The sequence below is a fragment of the Natrix helvetica genome, assembly GCF_964273705.1.
Source record: "Natrix helvetica genome assembly, chromosome: Z".
NCBI classification, from domain to species: Eukaryota; Metazoa; Chordata; class Lepidosauria; order Squamata; family Natricidae; genus Natrix; species Natrix helvetica.
In genome coordinates, this window is record NC_138554.1 from 15,965,568 (window position 1) to 15,988,643 (window position 23,076).

Sequence of the window (23,076 nt, forward strand, 5' to 3'; positions counted from 1 at the left end):
ATGAGCAGAAAGTCCCAACAAGAGAAACTCCCTAATAGAGGTGAGATTCTCAACCTCCATTCTGTTTCCTACCTACACAAAAAAATACAAGAAGAAACAGTGACCATGAGACAAAACATACCAAAAGATCAACCATAGGTACATGAAAAGCTTTTTTTTTCTTTTTTTTTGGGGGGGGGAATTTTGAGGGAGAGAGAGGGAGAGAGAGAGAGAGAAGGAGAGAGACACAGAGGGAGCGGGAGGGAAAGAGACACACAGAGAGAAGGGGGAGAGACACAGAGGCAGAGGGGGAGAGGGAGAAGGGGGAAGAGAGAGAGGGAGACGGAGGGAGAGAGAAGGGGGAGAGAGATAGAGGGAGCGGGAGGGAAAGAGAATACAGAGAGAAAAGGGAGAGACACAGAGGCAGAGGGGGGAGAGGGAGTAGGAAGACGAGAGAGAGGGAGACGGAGGGGGAGAGAGAAGGTAGGGGGAGACAGAAACAGAGATTGAGAAAAAAGAAACCCTGAAGATTTCTAGTAGATCAGAAAACTGGATGGTTTGTCCCCCTCCATTGGATGGTTAAATTATTGGATTTGTGATAGCACTTACATGGACTGACTCGGATCTTCTCGGTTATTTCCCCTTTTGTGGAGAAGCAAGTTGTTTTCTCTCGCGTGGAGAAGCCGTTGCCGATGGACTTGCCGGCTGCGTCCTCCCGCGCTTATGGAGTTTTATCACGCCCATAGACCCAGTGCCAACCTCGATTGGGGCCTGGAGGTCGGAGGAGTGAGCCCGGGGGATGAGTTCAGGTGCCTCTTTCTCTCGCAGGCTGGACAGGGCGGAAAAAGCCAGAGTACTTGGAAGTCAGGCTGTCTTTGCTGCCGTGCATTAATGCGCTCATCGCGCCCGTACACCTCTCCGCGAACTGCTACAGAAACGGACAGGAGGACGAATCGGAGAAGCCGGTGGCTTTGGTTATAATCCTGGACTGCCCGTTTCTGTTTCCCGCTCCGATCGCGTCTGGCGGCGTGACGCCGGTTTGTCACTCTTCCTACCTGTGGGCTGGTGGATGGGCTCTACTTACACCTGGCCGCGCGAAGAGTCAATCTATTTCCAAAGCAGCTAGTTCTACAGGAGAACTTCTCTGCCTTACAAGCCTGATTATGTGGGTTTTCCCGCTGGATAATAATTCTCTCTTCTGGGGAAAAAGTTGAGGGGGGATTAGTTAAGATGGATGTATGGAAGGGAACCCCAGAAGTGAGGCTGTCCTCGGTCCTTTTTAACTTTCCTGAAATCCCTCCAGATTCAGTTATCTCCTCAGGCTTTGAGACCTGAGGAGATAACTAAGAAGTATTGACATGGCTCAAGGGTAATTAACACCTATCTCTTCAGCCTAATATGTTTTTCTATCTTTTTTAAAACTATTGTGCCTTTTGTAATGTAAAAGTTTTTAATCATAATCATTGTTTGTCTAATTTTTTTAGCCTTAGTTGCATAGTACCCACAGTCCAAGATGGGTGACCGAAGAAATGTGTGTATTTATGTTCAGCGATAGGGGGTGTGGTGGCTCAGTGGCTAAGATGCTGAGCTTGTCAATCAGAAAAGTTGGCAGTTCAAATCCCTAGCGCGAGCTCCCGTTACTTGTCCCAGCTTCTGCCAACCTAGCAGTTCGAAAGCACATGAAAATGCAAATTGAAAAATAGGGACCACCTTTGGTGGGAAGGTAACAGCGTTCCATGTGCCTTTGGCATTTAATCATGTCAGCCACATGACCACAGAGATGTATTCAGACAGCACTGGCTCTTCGGCTTTGAAACGGAGATGAACACCACCCCCTAGAGTTGGGAAAGACTAGCACATATGTGCAAAAGGAACCTTTACCCTTATGTTGAGGGATATCTGCCACAATACAAATTTCACGCTTTTTCTACCTGCATTGTGATGTTCCACAGACTTAAACAATTCCATCTTGTTACATACATCTACTTGTTTGCACTTTTTTTCTACCTTTTAACAGTATTCCTGGGAATTGGATGAGTTTGGCTAAAAGTGCTGCCCAGAGTCGCTTGGTAGAGAGATGGACCTCATACATATTTAATAAAAATATAAATAAAAAACAAGCTCTTGCTCAGGGATGTGTCATAAACAATGCCTAAACTTTTGGAAAAACAAAGTCTAAAAGTGAATCTAGCCAAATCCAGATGTATGCTCATGTTTCTTTATCTTATTTATTAATTACATTTATATGCCACTCACCTCCCCGATAAGGCAATTCTGTTCAATGTTATTGTAGCATTAAGACATGTGAAGCAAACTTACTTTTCTGCCACTCCTCTACCTTGGATGGTGGGCTGACACTCAGCAGCCTTATTTAAGGTGACCTGTTTTTTATAAAGCTGTCTATCGTGGCTGCAGTGATTATATTGCACACTATTTTGCTGACAAAATTATTGTGATTCACAAGGTTTTGACTTCTTATGGGTAATTTCTATGAAGATTACCATTACACGGTCTTGTATATTATTTGGTATTCCTATTGCAGTGTTACCTGTGAGAAACCACATATGTGGTGAGTGTGCCAAAAAACAAAAGAATATTGGCGGAAAATTCAAAGGTGACTTTAGAGATAACCAAAGAGGAATAGAATTCACACCAGAACCATTTCTTTTGGGAATCGTAAACAATAAATATAACAAGCGTGTAGTTTACTTAATAATACATATTCTTACAGCAGCAAGAATGGTCTTTACCCCAAACTGGAAAAAACGGGGAAATTCCACAAGAAGAGGAAGTAATTAGGAAAATTCTGACTTGTGCTGAAATTGATAAATTGATGTGGGAATTGAAGAATAAAGACAAATCAGAATATTATAAGGGACAAATTTTATCAATGGTTGGAACAAAAAAAGGAAAGACCCAAAATAAGCAATGACTAAGATTTATAGAATGGAGGTTAGAATTATATATGAAACTATAACAGTGAAAATGTATAAGATTTAAAAAAGGCAACATGGTTGGAAATACGATATTTTTATATTTGTAAATACTGAATTGACCAATTGTAAAAAAAAGCATGGTGGTTATAATATATAACTTTGTATCTTAGCATGTAGGGCAAAGACTTTGCCAGGACAGTTACACCGTGTCCAATGTTTTAATTTGTGTTCAATAAAATACTTTTTTTTTTTAAAAAAAGAGAGAAACCACATAGGGTACTTTTAGGTAGTCTTCTGCAATACATAGTTGAAATCTTAACCATCCTGGCTTTGGCTTTGACCATCCTGGAATCAGGGGTGGGCTTTAAAAGTCTCAGCAATGGGTTCCGGAGGCTATTCTCGATCCTCCGGGAGGGCGAAAACTGCTTCCCCTGGGCTCTGGAGGCTGGAAACAGGCCCCTTTCTGGATTTGGGGAACCTCTGGTAGGCCCATTTTTCACTTTCCCCAAGCCTCTGCATGGGTCCTGCATTTACCTTGCACAATGAACGCGCTCCAGGGAGGGGAGGGGCTGGGTGGGAGGGAACGGAAAGGGTTGATAGAGCCAGGCAGGGGTAGCATTTGGGGGTTTGCTGAACTGGGCAGAGTCCTAGCTAGAGGATCACCCAAACCCGTGCGAACCCCCCAGCACCCCACCCCTGCCTGGAACAAATGGAAAGTTTATCAACTGGCATTAATGTCCACCTGCATGTTGGGGAGCTGCCAACATCTCTGAAGGATAGTAAGATGTACCCTTGCCTGGAAAAAAAAGCATCTGTGGATCCTGCAGTCCTTTATATCAGTCAATCTTCAACCTTTCCTTTTTGGATGTAAATATTGAGACAATTGGGAACAAATCAACTGTGCAGCACCCTAAAATAACTGGATAATCTAATTAGGGTTCATATTTGGGTGTATAATTAAGGCAGCTGTGGTTATTGCCTTTGATGACTTGCCAGGATCTGAATGAAAGTAATGCATCTTGATCCTTTTAGACCTCTTTTTGACTTTTGACTATTATCTTTCGGGGTCACTGCACAGGCTGGACCTAGGAGATGTTGTTTTGCAGTGGTTCCTCTCCTTCAACAGTAGATTGTTCCAGTGTAATGATAGGAAAAGAGAAGTTGGTTTGGTATACCAGACAAACAGGGTGCCACAGTAGTTCAATCTCTTTCCCTTGCTTTTGAACATCTGTAGGATTCTTCTGGGGTGAAATTGCCATCAATAGGCTGATGGTTCCCAGTTATACATCATCACCAGGGCCTTAGAGCAGAGAAGCTTCAATGTTCTATCTCAGAACCGTAAGAATCTAGAGGGGAGAAGAGCTTAAAGCCTTGTTTTTCTATACTGGGATTTGCCATCAATAGAAGAGTTGACTATAGGTGGAGAGGAACTACTTGTGAAAAAGGAGGTTGACAGTTTGGGGTTCTTCCTGGATTTAGGCAACCTGCTTCTGAATAGCAGGTAGCCACCATGACTTAAAAGGATCAGCTTTAGCCAATGACCATCTGCAACTTTGCTATAAATACCGTATTTTTCAGAGTATAAAATGCGCCTTTTCACAGAACGAGGAGCTGACATCACAACGATATGACATGCGATCTCGGAGCTCCGAGATCGCAGTCAATACTTTTGCTGCTGGACGGTCCTTTTGAACCTAAACCATCCTGAAGAGATGGTGACAGGGAGGAGTACGTCTTGCTGATCTCAGGATCATCTCAAAGTCCCTGATTCATCCAAGAGAATCTCTCCTTGCCGGTGACAGAAGCACAGCCATAAGCTGCTGAAGTTGGGACAGCTCTGGAATAGGAGGAAAGTGGAAAGAGAAGTGTGTCCATCTGGTGAGGAAATGTTATTGTTATAAAAGAGACTGCTCCCCAAAAATCAGAAAAGAAAATAAGCGGCAAAATTAAGCTATATTGGACAGTGTGTTATCCTTTTTTTTAAATGGATGGAAGTTTTGCAAGTATTTCCTACTTTTTAAAGTGAAAGTATTGGTTTTTCTTCTATTTTTTTTTAACCTATGGATTAAATATTTTTCTTTATTTTTATAATAGTGGTTTTTTTCTCTTTATTTTGCTCCTTATTTTGTTTCTTTTAAGCCTGGAATATAAAGAAGATATAAAAGGAATATAAAGAAGGTAGTAACATCAGAGGGAAAAGAAGTTACACTGCCACTTGGAGGTTGGAGGTTGAGTCCTGGAAATATTGCTTTCTCTTTTTTCTCTTTGATCATTTTGACTTTGCACTTCAAAGGCTTCCACTTGTTTATAGAAGAGATAAGGAGAAGAGCACGGATTGTATACACAGGTGCTCTTTGGATTTTTCTTTGGCAGCTGGAGAAAAGTGAAAATAAAATTTTATTTTGAAACTAGAGTGGCAGTGTTTACTAGTTGGAAGTATGGCATATCATTAGAAAGAAACCATAACAGTACAACAGATTATGTCTGAAATTCAAAAATTACTAGAAATAACAGAGAGAATTAAGAAGAGATTGAAAAATATAGACTGTAATGCAGTAAAATTTGATGGAAAAATTGAAGATAGCCAACAAATGGAAAAAGTGGAGGCTAGAGTCCTAAAAGCCCAAGGGAAAAATGAACAAAGAGGCAAGATAATTGTGGATACTGACAGTGAACTGAGTGTGGGTGGAGATGGAAAGAGTGGAACATGGAAAGGGAAGATAGATGGAAAGGAGCTCTACCCCAGATTTCAAAGTTTAGAAAAAGAAAAAAAGTGAAGAATTGATGGATACAAGGGGAGAAACTTTGATAAAAGCACTACTGATAACCAAAGATAAGCTGATTAAAGAAACAGACAGAGGGTCTCGAGATTTTACAAGATATGCAAAAAGCAACGAGTTGCGAAGAGAAGTCCACACAAATTGGATTCAGGAAATAACCAAAATTCCACAAATGGCAAAAAAACATAAGACTGCACTATTACTGGAAAGACACAGGTTGAGATATGAAAACTAATAACAAAATATTAGTTAAATTTAGTTAAAATTAGAGTATTATGTTAAAAATGAAGTGATAATGAATATAGTTATATAAATAGTTGATAATGATAACAATGTACACAATGTATTGTTTTGATGAGAGGAAATTTGGTATAAATTCTAAATGGTGATCATGAAAGGAAGTTTAGAAACTTTGTTATGTATAAAGGCTTATAATATTAAAAAATAGTTAAAATAAAATAAAAAAATAAAAATAAAAAATAAAAATGAAATTATGATGTATGTTAAATAAATGATTGATAATGATAATAATGTAATATTTGTATTGACATGACAAAAGGGAAATTGGATATAAATTGTAAACAGTGATTAAGAAAGGAGGTCTAGAAACTTTGTTATTAAACATAATTATTTTTTTTATTTAAAAAGTGTCATAAAGATGTAATGTTGTTGGATGATATTGAGAATAGATAACGGAATGCCATCATGTGGTTTTGCTTTAAATTTTGGAATATTTTATATAAAGGGATGTAAAAACAATCATAGTAATAAGAAGATTGAGGTATGATGATAGTAATATATATATATATATATATATATATATATATATATATATATATATATATATATATATATATATATATATATATATATATATATATATATATATATATATATATATATATATATATATATATATATATATATATATATATATATATATATATATATATATATATATATAAAACATATAACTTGAAATGAATTGTAGGTGATGACTGTGGAAGGGATGCACGAAAGCTCTTTGTAACCAATTTACACACTCTTTATAATTTGTAATGAAAGATATTTTTTGGTTGCTTGTTGTGTTTTGTCTGTGTTTATTCAAAAATAAAAAAAATAAAAAAGATGCATTCCCCCCCCCCAAAAAAAGAGGGTGAAAATCTGGGTGCATTTTACACCCTGAATACAGCACTTTTGGCCTCCTGAAACCCCGTACCCTTCACAAAAAATGAGGTGTGCAGGGGGTTTGAGAGGTCTACAGTGCACTTTTTTTAAAATTCACCTGTTCAAAATCTTGGTGCGATTTATACTCCAGTGCGTCATATACTCCAAAAAATATGGTATATAGTAAATCCTTCTTATCACCTAGACAAGCTTCTCCTTTATATAGGCTGCATTTAAAGACTATCCAGGAAGTACAACTTAGCCAGAAGTCTAGGTCTAAATGGATGCTATAGAACAGGGGTGTGAAGCTCGATTTCATTCAGGGCCATGTGATGGTTGGGTTTGACCACAGAGAGCTGGAGTGGGCATGGCCAGCTCGGTATCACTCATGTCCAGGGCGCCAATGATGGCCCAAATGCTCTGTCAGCAAAAATGGGCTCCCAAGCTCTGTTTTCAGTCATGACGGCCTCCTGCAACCCGCTGCCAGTGAAAACAAAGCTCAAGAGGACGGCACTCAACCCTCCAAAGCTCCATTTTCACTGGCAGAGGCACCACAGACCAGTCCTTCACTGTTTTCAGAGGGGCCCTGCAGGCCAGATATAAGCACTCTGCAGCCCAGATCCGTGCTATGGGATGTCATATGTATTTATAGACTGCTAGAATGGTGTCAACCTGTCTTTGAGAATGCGAAACAAATAACTGTGTTTTCATAATTCAAGAGATAAATATTGGAGAGAACTTTCTCCCTTATCATTAACTGTCCCATTTTGACGCCGTTCTGTAGTCAGCCTGAGAAGCTTCAAGATGAGAAGAAGGCAAACAATATCAACTATACTAACAAGATGCACAGTAGAGGAGGAGGAAGATGAAGCTGTTTCTTTTCATGGAAAGAAGACTCTCTAAGAAATTGCAAGAGAAAATGCAGGAATGAACTAACAACACTCGTGCAACCAACAACAATGGGATGGGCGACTGTATTTGTGTCCTACAACAGTTTTGCACCTATTGAGCAGTAATCTGATATTTAAATTAGTCTCAAAATTTGGGAAGCCAACTTTGATTGGAAAGTTGCCCCAAATAGCGTGCATATAAGGGGAGAGGCATTCCTGTTTTAAACTCTGTTCAAAAGTTATCTAGATCTTGTGTCATAGTTTCAATGTACTTGCAGACATTAACAGAGAATCATTCTCTGAAGGAATGAAGTGCTTCCAAAATGGTTTTGAAGCCCTTTCTCTTTATGTTGGCTATGATATAATCTGTAAATTAAAATTTAGTTATTTTTGTCTTAATAAACGGGAGACATGAACACTATTTCTTCCTTTTATAAACTGCAGCAAAACTTTATGAAGCTCTCATTAGTTAAGATCATGAGATCATGAAATAATGGCATCCAGCCCTCTCAATTCCTGGCAAATAGATGGGAAGGAAATGGAGGTAATAACAGACTTTATTTTCCTAGGCTCCAAGATCACTACAGATGGGGACTGCAGCCAAGAAATTAAAAGATGTTTGCTTCTGGGGAGGAAAGCTATGCCAAATCTAGATAACATACTAAAAAGCAGAGACATCACCCTGCCAACAAAAGTAGTATGGTTTTCCCAGTTACAATGCTTGGCTGTGAAAGTTGGACCATAACAAAGTCTAAGCACCAAAAAATTGAGGGTGTTCAGCTCATCCTCAATTGAATTATGGTGCTGGTCAAGACTTCTGCAGTCGCAAGGCGATTGAACTGGTCAATCCTAGGGGAGATCAACCCTGACTGCTCTTTAGAATGCCAGATCCTGAAGAGGAAGCTCATATAGTTTGGCCACCTAAGGAGAAGGAAGGACTCACTGGAGAAGAGCCTCATGCTGGGAAAGATGGAGGGCAAAAGAAGAAGGAGACGATAGAATGAGGTGGCTGGATGGAGTCATCGAAGCAACAGGCGTGAGCTTAAATGGACTCCAAAGGATGGTAGAGGACAGGAAGGCCTGGAGGAATGTTGTCCATGGGGTCACGATGGGTCGGACACGACTTCTCAACAAATAACAACAAATATTAGTTAAGATTCTTCTCTTGCTTTCAGTCATCAGAAACATCTGTATGTTTTACTACTCCAACATACGATGCTAAAAGTAATCTCAGCTAAGTTGGCAATGTTTTCTTGTTCAAAGTTTCCCAGAGCTTCGCTTCTGAAATTGGGGGCTTTTCTATTGCAATTATCAATCCCTGTGTAATTACTTCAACTTCACCTCTAAATCCTGGGGGATGGCTGAGCCATTAGCTCAAGTAGAATTACATTTAATGAAAGAGAATGATAGAGCAGGGAAATTGGCTTACAGAAGAAATGCTATTGTTGAAGGTGATGATACTTGCAGCTTTGGTTAGTCTGATTTTACCTCCAATGATGTGCAAGATTCGTAGAGCTCAATGCAGCATAAGTGACCCTCTGCCTTTTCTTCACAAGCAGTATCAGCCAGGAAATATCATTGTTGTGAATTTGCTCTCTCAGCTCTACATCTTCCAGACAATGATAGAATTCAGCAAACAACCCTCTAAGGAGCTCTTTGAGGATGCTGTGTAAGATTTTATACAGAGAACACAAATTAAATTGAACTCTGAAGATTTTTTCATATTTATGTTAGCCTCACTTGTGATGATTGACGTATTTTCCTTGCTGGATCTTCATCCTCCTACTCTTCCTCCTTTTCCATCAACATTTTATCCAGCTATTCAGTTTCATAAGCTTTATCCATGACCCATTATCCATTATGAGAGGATTAGAAAATTTAGAGTTTGTATTTCTACTTGTTACACATGGATTGATTGGAGTTGGTTAGAGGAATCACACAGTATAAGATTTTACTAACAGAAAATAAATTAATTACAACTCAAACACCTTTTCATATTTATCTCTCCCAGTGATTGCCAACATATCTTCTTTGGTGGATGTCACTATAATCATGTTCCCTCCACTCCTCGTCCTCCTTTCCAGAATCACCATATATTATTTTTTTTCTTTTCATTAACCTCATCCATAACCCATGAACAGAACAGAATAACAGAGTTGAAAGGGATCTTGGAGGTCTTCAAGTCCAACCCCATGCTCCAAACAGGAAAACTTATGCCATAAGAAAGTTGTGGGGACGCAGTAATTAAAATGCAGTATTGCAGGTTAACTCTGCCTTCCCACTGTCGGGAGTTCGATCCTGACCTGCCAAAGGTTGACTCAGACTTCCATCCTTCCGAGATGGGTAAAATGAGGAGCCAGATTGTTGGGGGCAATAGGCTGACTCTGTAAACTACTTAAACAGGTCTGTAAAGCACTGTGAAGCAGTATATAAGCCTAAGCACTATTGCTATTGCTTTAGTTCCTTGCATGGTTGGTCTTGGGCAAATGAATGAAGCTAGTGTTTACTGCCTGGATGCCCTTCCTGTCGCCAATGTGGAGATTGTTTCAGCAAATACAGTGCCCAGAGAGAGAGAAATATCTGCCTCTACATAAGATTGAACTCAACAGCCTCCTTACTGTGAGATGAGAGTTCCACTCTAGGCCACCGCATCACTCAATATTGATTATATCCTGAGGAAAAAAGATTTCTTTTTTCTTCTTCAATTTTTTCCATGATTATGTGAAAATCATCAAGCATTTCACACAAATAGAATTTTGTATTCAGAAAAAGGATATATAATACCAAACATGAGAAAAGGAGGAAGAACAGCTAAGGTCCAGCTATATGATGGGAAAACATTCCTAAAGTAGAAGGAACCTCAGATAAAATTCTTCTTGATGGAATGATTGGAATATTTACATATACTGTTAAAGAATATTTATATATAATGCTGAAGCTGAAAGACGTGATTTACATTACAGAGTGGATCTCGGTGCTCAGTGAGTGAATCTCATCTCTTGCAGTGGATAGCCCAAAATGCTTTCCTGGGCAATGGATTGGCTATGTTTTATAGAATAGAATAGAATTCTTTATTGGTCAAGTGTGATTGGACACATAAGGAATTTGTCTATGGTGTATATGCTCTCAGTACCTAAGGAGAATAATACATTCATCAAGAGTAAAAAGATATAACACTTAGTGATAGTCAAGGTTACTGATAAGCTATCAAATCACACTAGGAAACAAATGAAAACAATATAAATGGAAAGATACAAGCAACATGGTTATAGTCATAAATGGGAAGAGATAGATAATAGTAAGGAAGAGAAGAATCATTTTCATAACTGGTATTTTCCAAAGGCAAAACTCAGTTATGACACTTCTCATTCATTTCAAAATAATTGCAATGCTAATTTAGTACGTTCAGCTGTATGTTATGTCCTTTCATTTCAATTGAACGCACAGTTTAAAAAAATATGTCTTTCCCTTTCTAGGGTCATGACTCCAATCTACCAGCACATCTTGGCCCTAGAATTTGCCATCAAAGAAATCAACAGAAATCCTCATCTTTTAGCCAACCACACTCTTGGTTTTCAGATCTATAATACGTACTTCATGACAAGTTGGACATATCGTGCCTCAATGGAACTTTTCTCTACAAAGGGCCAGTTCATCCCTAACTACAACTGTGATACACAGCACCGACCAATAGCAGTCCTGGGAGGACCTACTGCTGATGTGTGTCTACACATGGATACCATCCTATCCCTTTACAAGATGCCACAGGTATCAGCTTTGATGGAGCCCAGATCAAATAGTTAACCATCCATATACTGTTCCCTTATTGTAATGGATATGTTTATGCCATAGGAAGGAAAGGATTCTTTTTTATATAAAGAGAATCATTTTCACAAAAATTGATGACTTCTGTATACTACAAGATAATTCTGCTGTGGCATACTAAAGACTTTAAGGTTATGACCTTAAGCCTTTTAGATCTTTTATTGTTCGAAAGACCTAAAAATAAGCAAGTATCCTGTGCCTTCCCAAGGATTAATTAACTATTAATGTTTGATTGAAGAAAAACAATTACAAAAAATATACAGAATAAATACAGAATGATAGAGTTGGAAGGACCTTGTAGGTCATCTACTCCAACCCACTGCTCAAGCAGAAGACCCTATAACATTTCTGTCACCTCACAGTCCAGTCTCTTCTTGTAAGCTTCCAGTGATGAAGCTACCACAACTTTTGAAGGCAAGCTATAACATTGCTTGATTGTTCTCACGGTCAGAAAATTTCTCGTTATTTCTAGGTTGAATCTCTCCTTAACCAGTTTCAATCCATTATTCCTTCTCTGGGCTTCAGGTGCCTTAGAAAATAACTTGACCCCCTCCTCTCTGTGGCAGCCCCTCAAATATTGGAAAACTGCCATCATGTCTCCCCTGGTCCTTTTCTTCACTAGTTTACTCATGCCCAGTTCCTGCAACCGTTCATCGTATGCTTTAGCCATCAGTCTCCTAATCATCATGGTTGCTCTTCTCTGCACTTTTTCTAGAGTCTCAACATCTTTTTTATACTGTGGTGACCAAAACTGGATGCATTATTCTAGGTGTGGTCTTACTAAGGCTTTATAGAGTGGTATTGGTACCGTATGTGATCTTGATTGAATCCCTCTGTTAATGCAAGTTAGGATTGCATCTAGAACATTCTGAGAACAATAAAAAGAGAAAAAGTATTTTATGGGACTATCTATCAGTTTCTTTTAATATTATTGAAGGAAGAGAAAGAAATGTGGGGTGAATTTAGGAAATATGCTGTAGAAAATGACAGCAATTGGGGCAACAGAATTGAAGAAACTGGATTGATTCTAACAGGAATTTTACATTCAGAGCATCTAATGTACTATAGGACAATTTTTTCTATTGTCTGTTGCCCTATCAAATTTGAAAATCAAACAGGAATGTGTATTAATATCTCTATCATCATTTAAATGGCTGAATAATATGTTATCTTTTTTTAAAAAGAGAGAGAAAGAATAAGTGTCCTGTTGCCTATTTCCTGTTTTGTTTTGTTTTTTTAAGTTAATGTATGGTTCCTCCACTGAAAGTAGTACAGAAAAAGAAGCTATTCTGTATCAACAAATGTTCCCAATTATGGACCATCAATATAAAGGAATCTTTCAATTACTGTTGCATTTCCAATGGACGTGGATTGGCATTTTGACTGGGAATAGCGATAGTGGTGAGAAGTTCGTACAAGATCTGGTTCCCATGTTATCCCAGAAGGGGATCTGTCTAGACTTCATTGAAAGATTTCCCATTGTTGATTATTCGAATAACATTGCTGAGGTGGTGGATGTGGGACTCGGAATGTACATGGTGGTTATGAAAAGTACTGTTAATGTAGTACTGGTCCATGGTGAAATTTACGGAATTATAATTCTGAGACTTCTTTCCACCAATTTGAAAACGGAAGATGCATCATTATGGAAACAAGGTAAAATCTGGGTTATGACAGCTGAGATGGATTTCACTTCGCTTTCCTTTCTGAGGAATAGTGACCTAGTCTTCCTCCATGGTGCTCTGTCTTTTGCAATTCATTCAGAGAAGGTGTCAGGATTCCAAGAATTTGTTCAGATGAAGAACCCCATCTTAGAAAAAGAAAACAGCTTTATCAAGCTCTTCTGGGAAAGTGCCTTTGAATGTTCCTTCTCCATCTCTGTTATGAATGAAGATAAAAATGAGGTTCCCTGCACTGGGAAGGAGAAATTGGAAGCTCTTCCTACATCTGTGTTTGAAATGGACATGACTAGTCATAGCTACAGCATCTATAATGCCATCCATGTGGTGGCACATGGTTTGCATGACTTCCATTCATTGATGGTGGAATACAGAGCTAGAGGACATGAAGCCAAACTGGAACATCTGGATCAAAAGCTCTGGAAAGTAAATACTCAAGCCAGGTCAATTACTGGCTGCTCATCATATTTGCCATCCTAATCATCATCTTCTTTTAATGACCCCATAATCTATTGTGTGATGGATCTGGTGAACTGAATAGAGCAAGTAGAGTGTTTTCATGGCCGGATGCCATTCATGTTGCCAATGTGGAGTTTTCTTCAGCAGATATATTCTCAGTATGCCCAGAGAGAGAAATATCTGCCTGATTGTGAGGCTGGAGCTTCACCTCTTGGCCATCACGCCACATATTTATTATCCTTATTCCAAACCTAAATTAATCCATTCTTCCAAGGGGTTGTATCAAAACATGTAGTTTTGCTAAATGTCACCTTCTGGCTAGCTGTAATCCAAATAATGTATAAAAATATATCTGCATATACAATATTATAATAACTGCATATTCATTAGGACAAGGGTTTAAAATGTCTTAGGCCATTTACTTTATTTGGTTTTGCAATATATATTTTATATTGTAAAATATGAATACATGTGTTCCAAAGGTTACCTAGATCATTTATTATTATTGCATTGCCTACTAATCTCCCTTAAACATTGAAAAATATTGGTATCTTTGAAATGTGATATGAATCTTATCACCTTGAATTACCTTATGTCAACCCTGAAGCTGATCTGTCCGAAGCCATTTTGGAGTTTCAGTGTTGCCACACTGGAACTGAGGGAGGGGGGGATTAGAGATTAGCTAAGGTTGTATAGTCAAAATAAGATACTTTCCTAGGTAACCAAGGACATTCTCGCACCTGGCTGAAGGAAGGAGGAGTGATGTCACCAGACCTGTGAATGCTGCCATGATTGGGCCATGTGAATTTTTGTGTGATTGAGGGAAAAAACTTTTAATTATGTGAAAATCAAGTGGTCCCCTCAGAATTGATTTTCACCAAATATGTGCCAATATGATATTTCCAAGAAAGCTATTTGAGGAATTCATCTGCCTCCGAGTTTTTGCTTGCAACGGATCTATTACTTGGAACCCTGACACCTCATGTCTGTCTGTATGTCTGTCTGTCTCTGTTTCTCTCTCTCTTCCCATTTAGCTTAACCAATTAATGAGACGAGTCTCATTTAATAACACTGTTGGACAAAAAATTGCTTTCAACCAAAATGGAAAATTGGATACCGGATTTGATGTTATGAATTGGATCACGTTTCCAAATCTATCTTTTCAGAGAGTCAGAGTTGGAAGGATGGACCCCAAGGATTCCCAATGGTTCACTATTAATGAGGATGATATTATATGGCCAAAGAGGTTTAATCAGGTATGTCCAGTTCAATTTTGACTTGTAGACAAATATCTTTCTTTAATCCCTTAGGTTCTGTTAAAACCAAATCCTACAAAGAAATTAGATTCAGGTGGAGAATATTTCAAATTCTCCAAGAGTCCTAAATGTTCTCCACACAAATCTGGAAACTACTTGGTGAGCCCTTGCATGTCTTCTAAACTGGATGTGTGAATGGAGTTATGGGGGCATTTAAGAACTGGTGTTTCTTGTCATATTGAAAGAGTCTGTTTTCCCATTCAGCAAGAGTCACCCAGATGTTAAAAAAGAAGGATATTGCAAAAAGTTTGGATGTTGTAGAAAAATCAAATGCAACAATGGTCTATCTAGCTTTTAAACATACCTAACTACCTTAACCTAATTTATTTAATGTAGTGCTGGATGGTTGTATGGCTGAGCACTTTCTCCAGCTGAATTAATCCTTTCCTGGGGATAAACTAAAACAGAAACTTACCCACATATGGGAAAGAGAATGAGTGTTCAAGGACCTTCCTTAGCACTGTATTACAATTTAGTAGAAATTTGACAAAGATAACCATTCTCTCCTTTCCTTTGTGAACAGGTCCAACCTCTGTCTTTATGCAATAGCAAGTGCCATTCAGGTTATACTAGGAGCAAAATAGAAGGGAAGCCATTTTGTTGTTATGATTGTCTGAAATGTCCACATGGGAAGATTTCAAGCCAAGTAGGTGAGTTCTTACATAGGGTGTCCTGGAAAATATACCGAATTAAACTGTGAGTCAAAGCAGCAACAAAAGGTTTAATTTAGCACTGTAGATTAATGTTGACAAATGGATGATATAAAATATAGGAAATTGAATAGCATTGAAATTATGTGAGCTTTGGAGAAAAGGTGTATTCCGTTAGGAAGTTGACTGATGTATTTGATTTTCACTCATTGTACAACAGGTCCTTTGCGCGCGCGCGCGCACACACACACACACACACACACACACACAAACAGTGCTTACTGATGTATTTCATTTTCAGTTGTTATCCAATAGGTACTTTTTATAATATATATACACATGCCCTTGAAGAGCACCCGGAGGCTTCAGCTGGTCCAGAATGCGGCCGCGCGGGTTATCATGGGGGTACCTAGGTGCTCCCATGTTACACCCCTTTTAGGCGGCCTGCACTGGTTGCCGGTTGTTTTCCGGGTGCAATTCAAGGTATTAATTATGACCTTTAAAGCACTCCATGGCTTAGGCCCAGGGTACCTGCGAGACCACCTACTGCCACCAGTAGCCTCCCACCGTCCAGTACGATCCCACAGAGTTGGCCTCCTCAGGGTGCCGTCGGCCAGACAGTGTCGGCTGGTGGCCCCCAGGGGGAGAGCCTTCTCTGTGGGAGCACCTTCCCTCTGGAATGAGCTGCCCCCGGAGCTTCGCATAATCCCTGACCTCCGGTCCTTCTGACGCGCCCTAAAAAGTTGGCTCTTCCAACAAGACGTTTTTAAATGTTATTGTCCTATTAATTGGGTTTGTTTTTTGGATATGTATCTAATTTCTTTTTAACTTTCGTGATATGTGTTTTTTAATGTTGTACGCCGCCCTGAGTCCTTTGGGAGAAGGGCTGCATATAAATCCAATAAAACAAAAACAAACAAAACAAACAAACACACCTACAGGGTATGTGTGTGTTTGTAGATGGATGGATGGATGGATGGATGGATGGATGGATGGATAGATGGATGGATGGATAGATAGGTAAATAGATATAGAGACAGATAGATGATAAATACAGTAGATACTGGAGAGAGAGAAAGACAGAGAGAGAGAGGTACTGTGTAGAGATAGATCGATAGATCGATAGATCGATAGATAGATCGATAGATAGATAGATAGATAGATAGATAGATAGATAGATAGTTGATAGATAGATAGATAGATAGATGATAGATAGATAAATAGATAGATAGATAGATAGATAGATAGATAGATAGATAGATAGATAGATAGATACCATATTTTTCAGATAATAAGGTGCATTTCTCCCCCCCCAAAAAAAGGCTAAAAATTTGGGTGCATCTTATATGCCAAATGTAGCTTTTTTCAGCCCGAATGAGGTGCTAGTGAGTGAAGTGATCTTTTGGGTTTCCCCTGCTTTTCTCATTGCTTCTCTCTCCAATGATCAGCTGTAATTTAGAAGCTGTTTTTTATACCCAACCAGGGGATAATGCACGCACTCTCAAAATCAGCAAATTTATATGCTGAAGCTGACCAGACTAAGGAGGCTAGCAGTGATGGGCTACAACCGGTATGCCCCGGTATGGGCATACTGGTGCCTGCTGGAAGCACCAGTTACCGTTCCGGTATGGTGTTCCAGAGGGCCTACCCACCCACCAGTGCTCATTACCAGTATTGGAGGTTTTCAGGGCTTCTGCACACATGCACGGAGCATACGGTGCCTGTGCGACACTCCACCAAGAAGTTGGAGCATCATGGGTGGTAAGTACGTATGCACATGCTGTATGTGTGTGTGTGCATAAGTTGCACACATTCATGTGGTGGACGGACGGCCCCGTTGCACTGTACCAGTTGCAACGGGATCCAGAACCCACCACTAGACAATAGCCAGATGAATAATTGGTAAGCAGAATCCTCTCTTTCTTTCACTTCCCCTGGTGGCACCCCGGTGCTAGCAGCTGAGCAAGGGAAGGAGAGGGGCTGGAGTAAGAAAGGAGGTGTGCGATAAAGCAGACCCCACCACCAATGGTGGAGGGGAGCACCCCTCCGGGTGTCCTCTTATCTCTGCTTAAACCTCCGCTGTCATTCGTCCCTTGTGACCAGGCATCGCAGGGAAGAAGTGGGAGAAAAGAGCAGGAGGTGGGTGGGTGAAGAGAGAGAGAGAAGAAAAACTCTCCCACCCACACCTTGTATTCACCCAGGTAGGTGGCACGGGCATGGCTACGACATGTGTCTTGCTGTGCCTGCTCCAGTGAGCGAAAGAGATGCCAGCGACCAACCACCCACCTGCATTCAAACCAACTCGCCTCCACTCTCACCACATGAGCTCTCTGGAGTGGGAGGGAAGGTCTCCCCGAAGACGGCGCTCCTGCAGCATCAGTCCATAGGGGAACTCATTCAGCACTGAGGAAAAAGCAGCTGCAGGTGGCAAGGAAAGTGAGGCGTCTTTGCCAGCCTCCCAGCAAAAGAGACATTTTTGCCGGTTCAGTGGCTGTAGCTAGGTGGGTGGGGGAGACATGTGATTGAGTGGGTGTGAGTAATGTCAAGTTGGCCATGCCCACGAAGTCACATGCCCTCCATCTAGCCACCCCTACCGAACCAGTAGTAGAAAAATTACTTAGTAGCAGCCGGGTCTCACGCATTTCTTTTGCTACAGCCAGCAAGGTCGATCTGGAGCTCTGTTATCCGCTACAGAAGCCTCCAGAAAAGCCTTGCTAGCCTTGCTGGATGAAGAAGTTCCTGAAGGCCTCTGAGAGTGAAAAAAATGGCTGGACGTGGTTGTGAGCAAGTGAGATGAGCCAGTGGACAACATCCCTGTCTTTTTTGGTGGCAACAAATTATAAAATACACACTGTTTAGTTTGGATTTCAATGCAATTTGTAAGTTGCTAATTTATTTTCTAGATATGGATGATTGTTTTCAGTGTCCAGAAGATCAATATGCAAATGCTAACCAGGATTTGTGTCTTCCAAAGATTGCAACATTTTTGATGTATGAAGAAGCTCTGGGGATCGTTTTGGTCAGTTCTGCTCTTTTCTTTTCTTTGGTCACAGTTGGGGTCCTTTGGATCTTTATTAAGCATCAGGACACTCCAATAGTCAAAGCCAACAACCGGAATCTCACCTATGCTCTCCTTATTGCTCTCCTCTTGTCTTTTCTTTGTTCATTATTATTCCTTGGAAAACCTGAGAAAGTGACATGTCTCCTTCGCCAAACTGCCTTCGGGATCATCTTCTCTGTGGCCATTTCTTGTGTCTTGGCCAAAACCATCATTGTGGTTCTGGCTTTCATGGCCACCAAGCCTGGGTCTAAGATAACCAAATGGGTGGGGAGAAGATTGGCCATGTCCATCGTGTTGAGCTGCAGCTTGATTCAAGGAATTATTTGCACTATATGGCTAATGATCTCTCCCCCATTCCCAGATGCTGACATGAAGTCAATAGCAGAAGAAATCATTCTGGAATGTAACAAAGGATCTGCCTTCATGTTCTACTGTGTCTTGGGCTATATGGGCTTCCTTGCTGTTGTCAGTTTCACACTGGCTTTTCTAGCAAGGAAATTGCCTGATGCTTTCAATGAAGCCAAGTTTATCACCTTCAGCATGTTGGTCTTCTGCAGTGTTTGGTTGTCTTTTATTCCAGCATACCTGAGTTCAAAGGGAAAATATATGGTCGCTGTGGAGATCTTCTCTATTGTTGCTTCCAGTGTTGGATTACTGCTTTGTATTTTTTCCCCTAAATGCTACATCATTGTTTTGAGACCTGCTCTAAACAACAAAGAACAGCTAAGAAGACAAACTGAAAGGAAAACATAAATATCATGTTTCATTATGTCAGGTTGTCCTTTCAAATCTTCAGATTTAATTTTCAATTTATGGGAAAAATAAAGACTTACCATTTATGTCCTATCTATTTCATTTCTGTTAGCCATACATTTAAAAAAAGTTTTGATAAAAATCTATGCAATTAATTCATTGTTTATTGGTATGTAATACAGTAAGGGACACAGTGGCTCAGTGGCTAACACACTGAGTTTGTCGATCAGAACCTAGCAGTTCAAAAGCATGTAAAAATGCAAGTTGAAAAATAAAGACCACTTCATTGTGAAGGCATCAGCTTTCCTTATGCATTTAGTCATGCCAGCTACCTGACCATGGAGACCTCTTTGGACAGCATTAGCTCTTCAGCTTTGAAATGGAGATGAGCACCGCCTCCTAGAGTTGGGAACAACTAGAATGCATGGGCAGGGATACCTTTACCTTAATATAGCAAGATTTCAAGAGAGGAATTTATTCCAACCCTGACATTGTCAGGAGCCAAACTTGGATGCCTAAAACAGGCAGCCATGAATGCAGAAATACACTAGATACAGCAGAACTTACACTACAGAACACCTTGCATATAGATCCACATTCTAACTCAAGATCCAAGACATTACCAGACTCACCTCACATGCCTCTTTGGCCAATTGAGTGCTGGAATGGTTAGATTAGGAATTATTTTACCTGCAGAGGAATTTACTCAAAGTGTGAACCCCCACCCAACCCTGACTTCCATATAAGTCTGAGTGACATTCAAGGAAACCACTGGATAGAATGTGGAGGCACAATATGAGTAAACACAGAACACAGCTTGATAGACATGAATCTGTGCTTACACTTATCCTTAAATTCACTTGGCACCTTTCTACTTCTTTCATTTATCTTATCTCCTTTGAACACCCATAACATTCCATATATTGCTGAATTATATCTCTCAGTTTTCTTCTCTGGAAGAAAGATTGAAATTTTGACCCCACATTTTCTGAGAGGGAATATGTTGGTGAATACATAACTTCAACTAACTAATTTCCACAAAGTATCATCATTAGCAAACTTAGAACACTTCTGCAAGGGTGGGATTGAAAAATGTTAGCAACCGGTTCTCTGCCCCAGTTTCTGGGTGGGCGTGGCCATAGTAGGCATGGCCTACTTGACCTCGTGCACCACAGTGCAGGGCATTTTCACCCTCCCCAGGCTCCAGAGGCTCTCATTGAGCCTCCAGGAGGGCAAAATGGCCTCTACCAGGCTCTGGGGCCCTCTAGAGGCTGGAAACTTCCAGTACTTCTGGAAGGCATTTTTTGCCCTCCCAGAACCTCTGTACTGGCCTTGCACTTACCTGGCATGATGAAAGGGCTGTATGGAGACTCCTTGGAGGGAGGGGTAGGCAGGGCGGGGCCAGCCGGTATGTGCAACAACTGGTTCAGAGAACTGGATGCAAAATTAACATCCAGTTCGCCTGAACCAGTGCGAACCAGCTGAATCTCACTCCTGAAGTTCTGACTTTAGCAGACTAATTTATCAAAGACATCACTTACACTGCCTGCGAAGGTCTCATTGCTTGCTGCCCAGTTTATCATTGGCATGTTTAAGAATGACTTGAAAACTAGTCATGAGGAAAGGAAGGTCAAGAGGACACGGGAGGAAAAGGAATAGTAACAGGGAAACTTCCTCTTTACTTGGGAAGAAAGCTCCCAAGATTGCAAGAGGAAATGCAGTGATGCTTTCAGAGATATCAGGGTTCCAAATAACATACCCATAGCAAACAAAATTCTGAGTTAGATAGATTCCTCAAATAATAATTTCATTGGATATGTCATATTGGCACAGGCTGGTGAAAACCAACTCTGAGTATTCCTGCAGTTTTCACCTAATTAAAAGTAAGAGTTTTTCACTTTCTCAAAACAATCAGTCACATGGTCCAATCAGGATACTGTCCAGTTGCTAGATGACTCCAGGCCCTTCCTTCCAAGCAGGAATCTCCTTGGTTCCCAAGAGAAAGATTTTTATTTTGACTGCAAACCCCAACTATCTCTATTCCTCCCTCCCTGTCCCTCTTCAGCATGGTTGAGTTAGCACTGAAGTCTTAAAATGGACTCAGTCAGGCCAGCTTCAAGGCTGACAGACACCCAAATCAATCTGAAAATTTCTCCATTTTGTCTGGTTTTCTCTTTTATTGTTAATATAGACATTTCCTTCTGTAAAAACGTAATTTGGTGAGTGATTCATGAGGATTTTCTTTCAAATTCTTCTTCTTGCTTAAAATGTTTTCTTGCTGAAGTTTTTTTTAGGACTTTGCTTCTGAAATTGATGGCTGTTCTACTGCAATTATCAATCCCTAAATAATTATTTTACCTTCGCCTCTAGTCCTGGGCAATGTCTTAGTCATTATCTCAAGTAGAATTATACTTAAGGAAGGAGAATGTTCATTAGAGAAAAACTGGCTTACAGAAGAAATGCTATTGTCGAAGATGGTGATATTTGCAGTATTGGTTATTCTGCCTTTTCCTCAAATGATATCCAAGATTCATAGGGCTCAATGCATCTATATCTATACAAGTGTGAACTCTATGACTTTTTCTCTGAAAGTCTGGGTGATACTCAAGGAGACCACTGATAACAGAATGGTGGCCCATTCTGGAAGCGAGGAAATAATGGAGTAAAATAAGAACCTGGTTGCAAGAAATAACAGGCCTTCAAATTCAATTTTAACCAGACATGTTTTTGTTAGGGATGATTAGAGGAACGTTTGCAAAGATAATCAATTTTATTATAATACATATACTGACAGCAGAAAAAATAATATACGCTCAAAATTGGAAGTTAGACAGCATGCCTTCCGGAAACATGATAATTAAAAAAATAATGGACTGCGCGGAAATGATTAAATTAACTTTTAAACTGCAAGAAAAAGAAGATAAAGAATACCATACAGTATGAGATAAATGGTATGATTGGTTAGAAAACAGGAATAACGAATGAAAGTAGAATGTATGTATGTATGTATGTATGTATGTATGTATGTGTGTGTGTGTGTGTGTGTATGTGTGTGTGTATATATATATGTGTGTGTGTGTGTGTGTGTGTGTGTGTATCTATATAATATTAGGTTATAGGAATTATAAATATAAAGGGGAAATAGCAAATGGAAAATGAATGGAAAGTATGTATGACGATAAACAAAATGGGATATACTGATGTCTTGGAATGGGAAGAATGGATGTAGAAAGAGTTTTTTATGTTTTGCCTTGTAAAAATTATCACTGCGTTAATTGTTTGCTAGCTGAACTGAATAGTTACTGTGCAGGTCATAGGCCTTATCAGCAATGATTTACTGTGCATGCTTCTTAACATGTTTCTTAATATATCACACATTCCAGAGACTTCTTTACTTTTGATCTTCTGTTTGTCTGCCAAGAAGGCGGGCGACAATTGCTCTTGCCACAATGTAACAATTAGATAGATTTGTTTTCATTTTATTTTCATATTAAATTTTGTTTTCATTCAAACATGTTATCGGGTCCTTTTTCGCTTTTTCTGAAGATATACTTTTTAGGAAAGCCGACGGTCTACACCTC

The 23,076-nt window shown here is 39.8% G+C and overlaps 2 protein-coding genes across 2 annotated transcripts in view; both read left to right on the top strand.

Annotated features, from left to right (window-relative positions):
• LOC309401083 (ubiquitin carboxyl-terminal hydrolase CYLD-like) overlaps positions 1–8,039 on the top strand; it is a 48,346-nt gene extending 40,307 nt beyond the window's left edge. Inside the window, exon 16 of the mRNA XM_081970032.1 lies at positions 7,647–8,039. The gene's annotated coding sequence lies outside the window, so the exon portion shown is untranslated. The remainder of the gene's footprint in view (positions 1–7,646) is intronic.
• On the top strand, positions 1–19,495 carry LOC309381727 (vomeronasal type-2 receptor 26-like; the record flags this gene model as incomplete). Its single annotated transcript, XM_081933012.1, has 9 exons — positions 1–40; positions 808–1,016; positions 9,312–9,421; positions 11,229–11,520; positions 12,819–13,682; positions 15,026–15,130; positions 17,321–17,442; positions 18,484–18,560; positions 18,735–19,495. 9 exons carry the CDS (start codon positions 1–3, stop codon positions 19,493–19,495), a joined length of 2,580 nt encoding a protein of 859 aa, XP_081789138.1.
• Between the last annotated feature and the right edge of the window lie 3,581 nt (positions 19,496–23,076).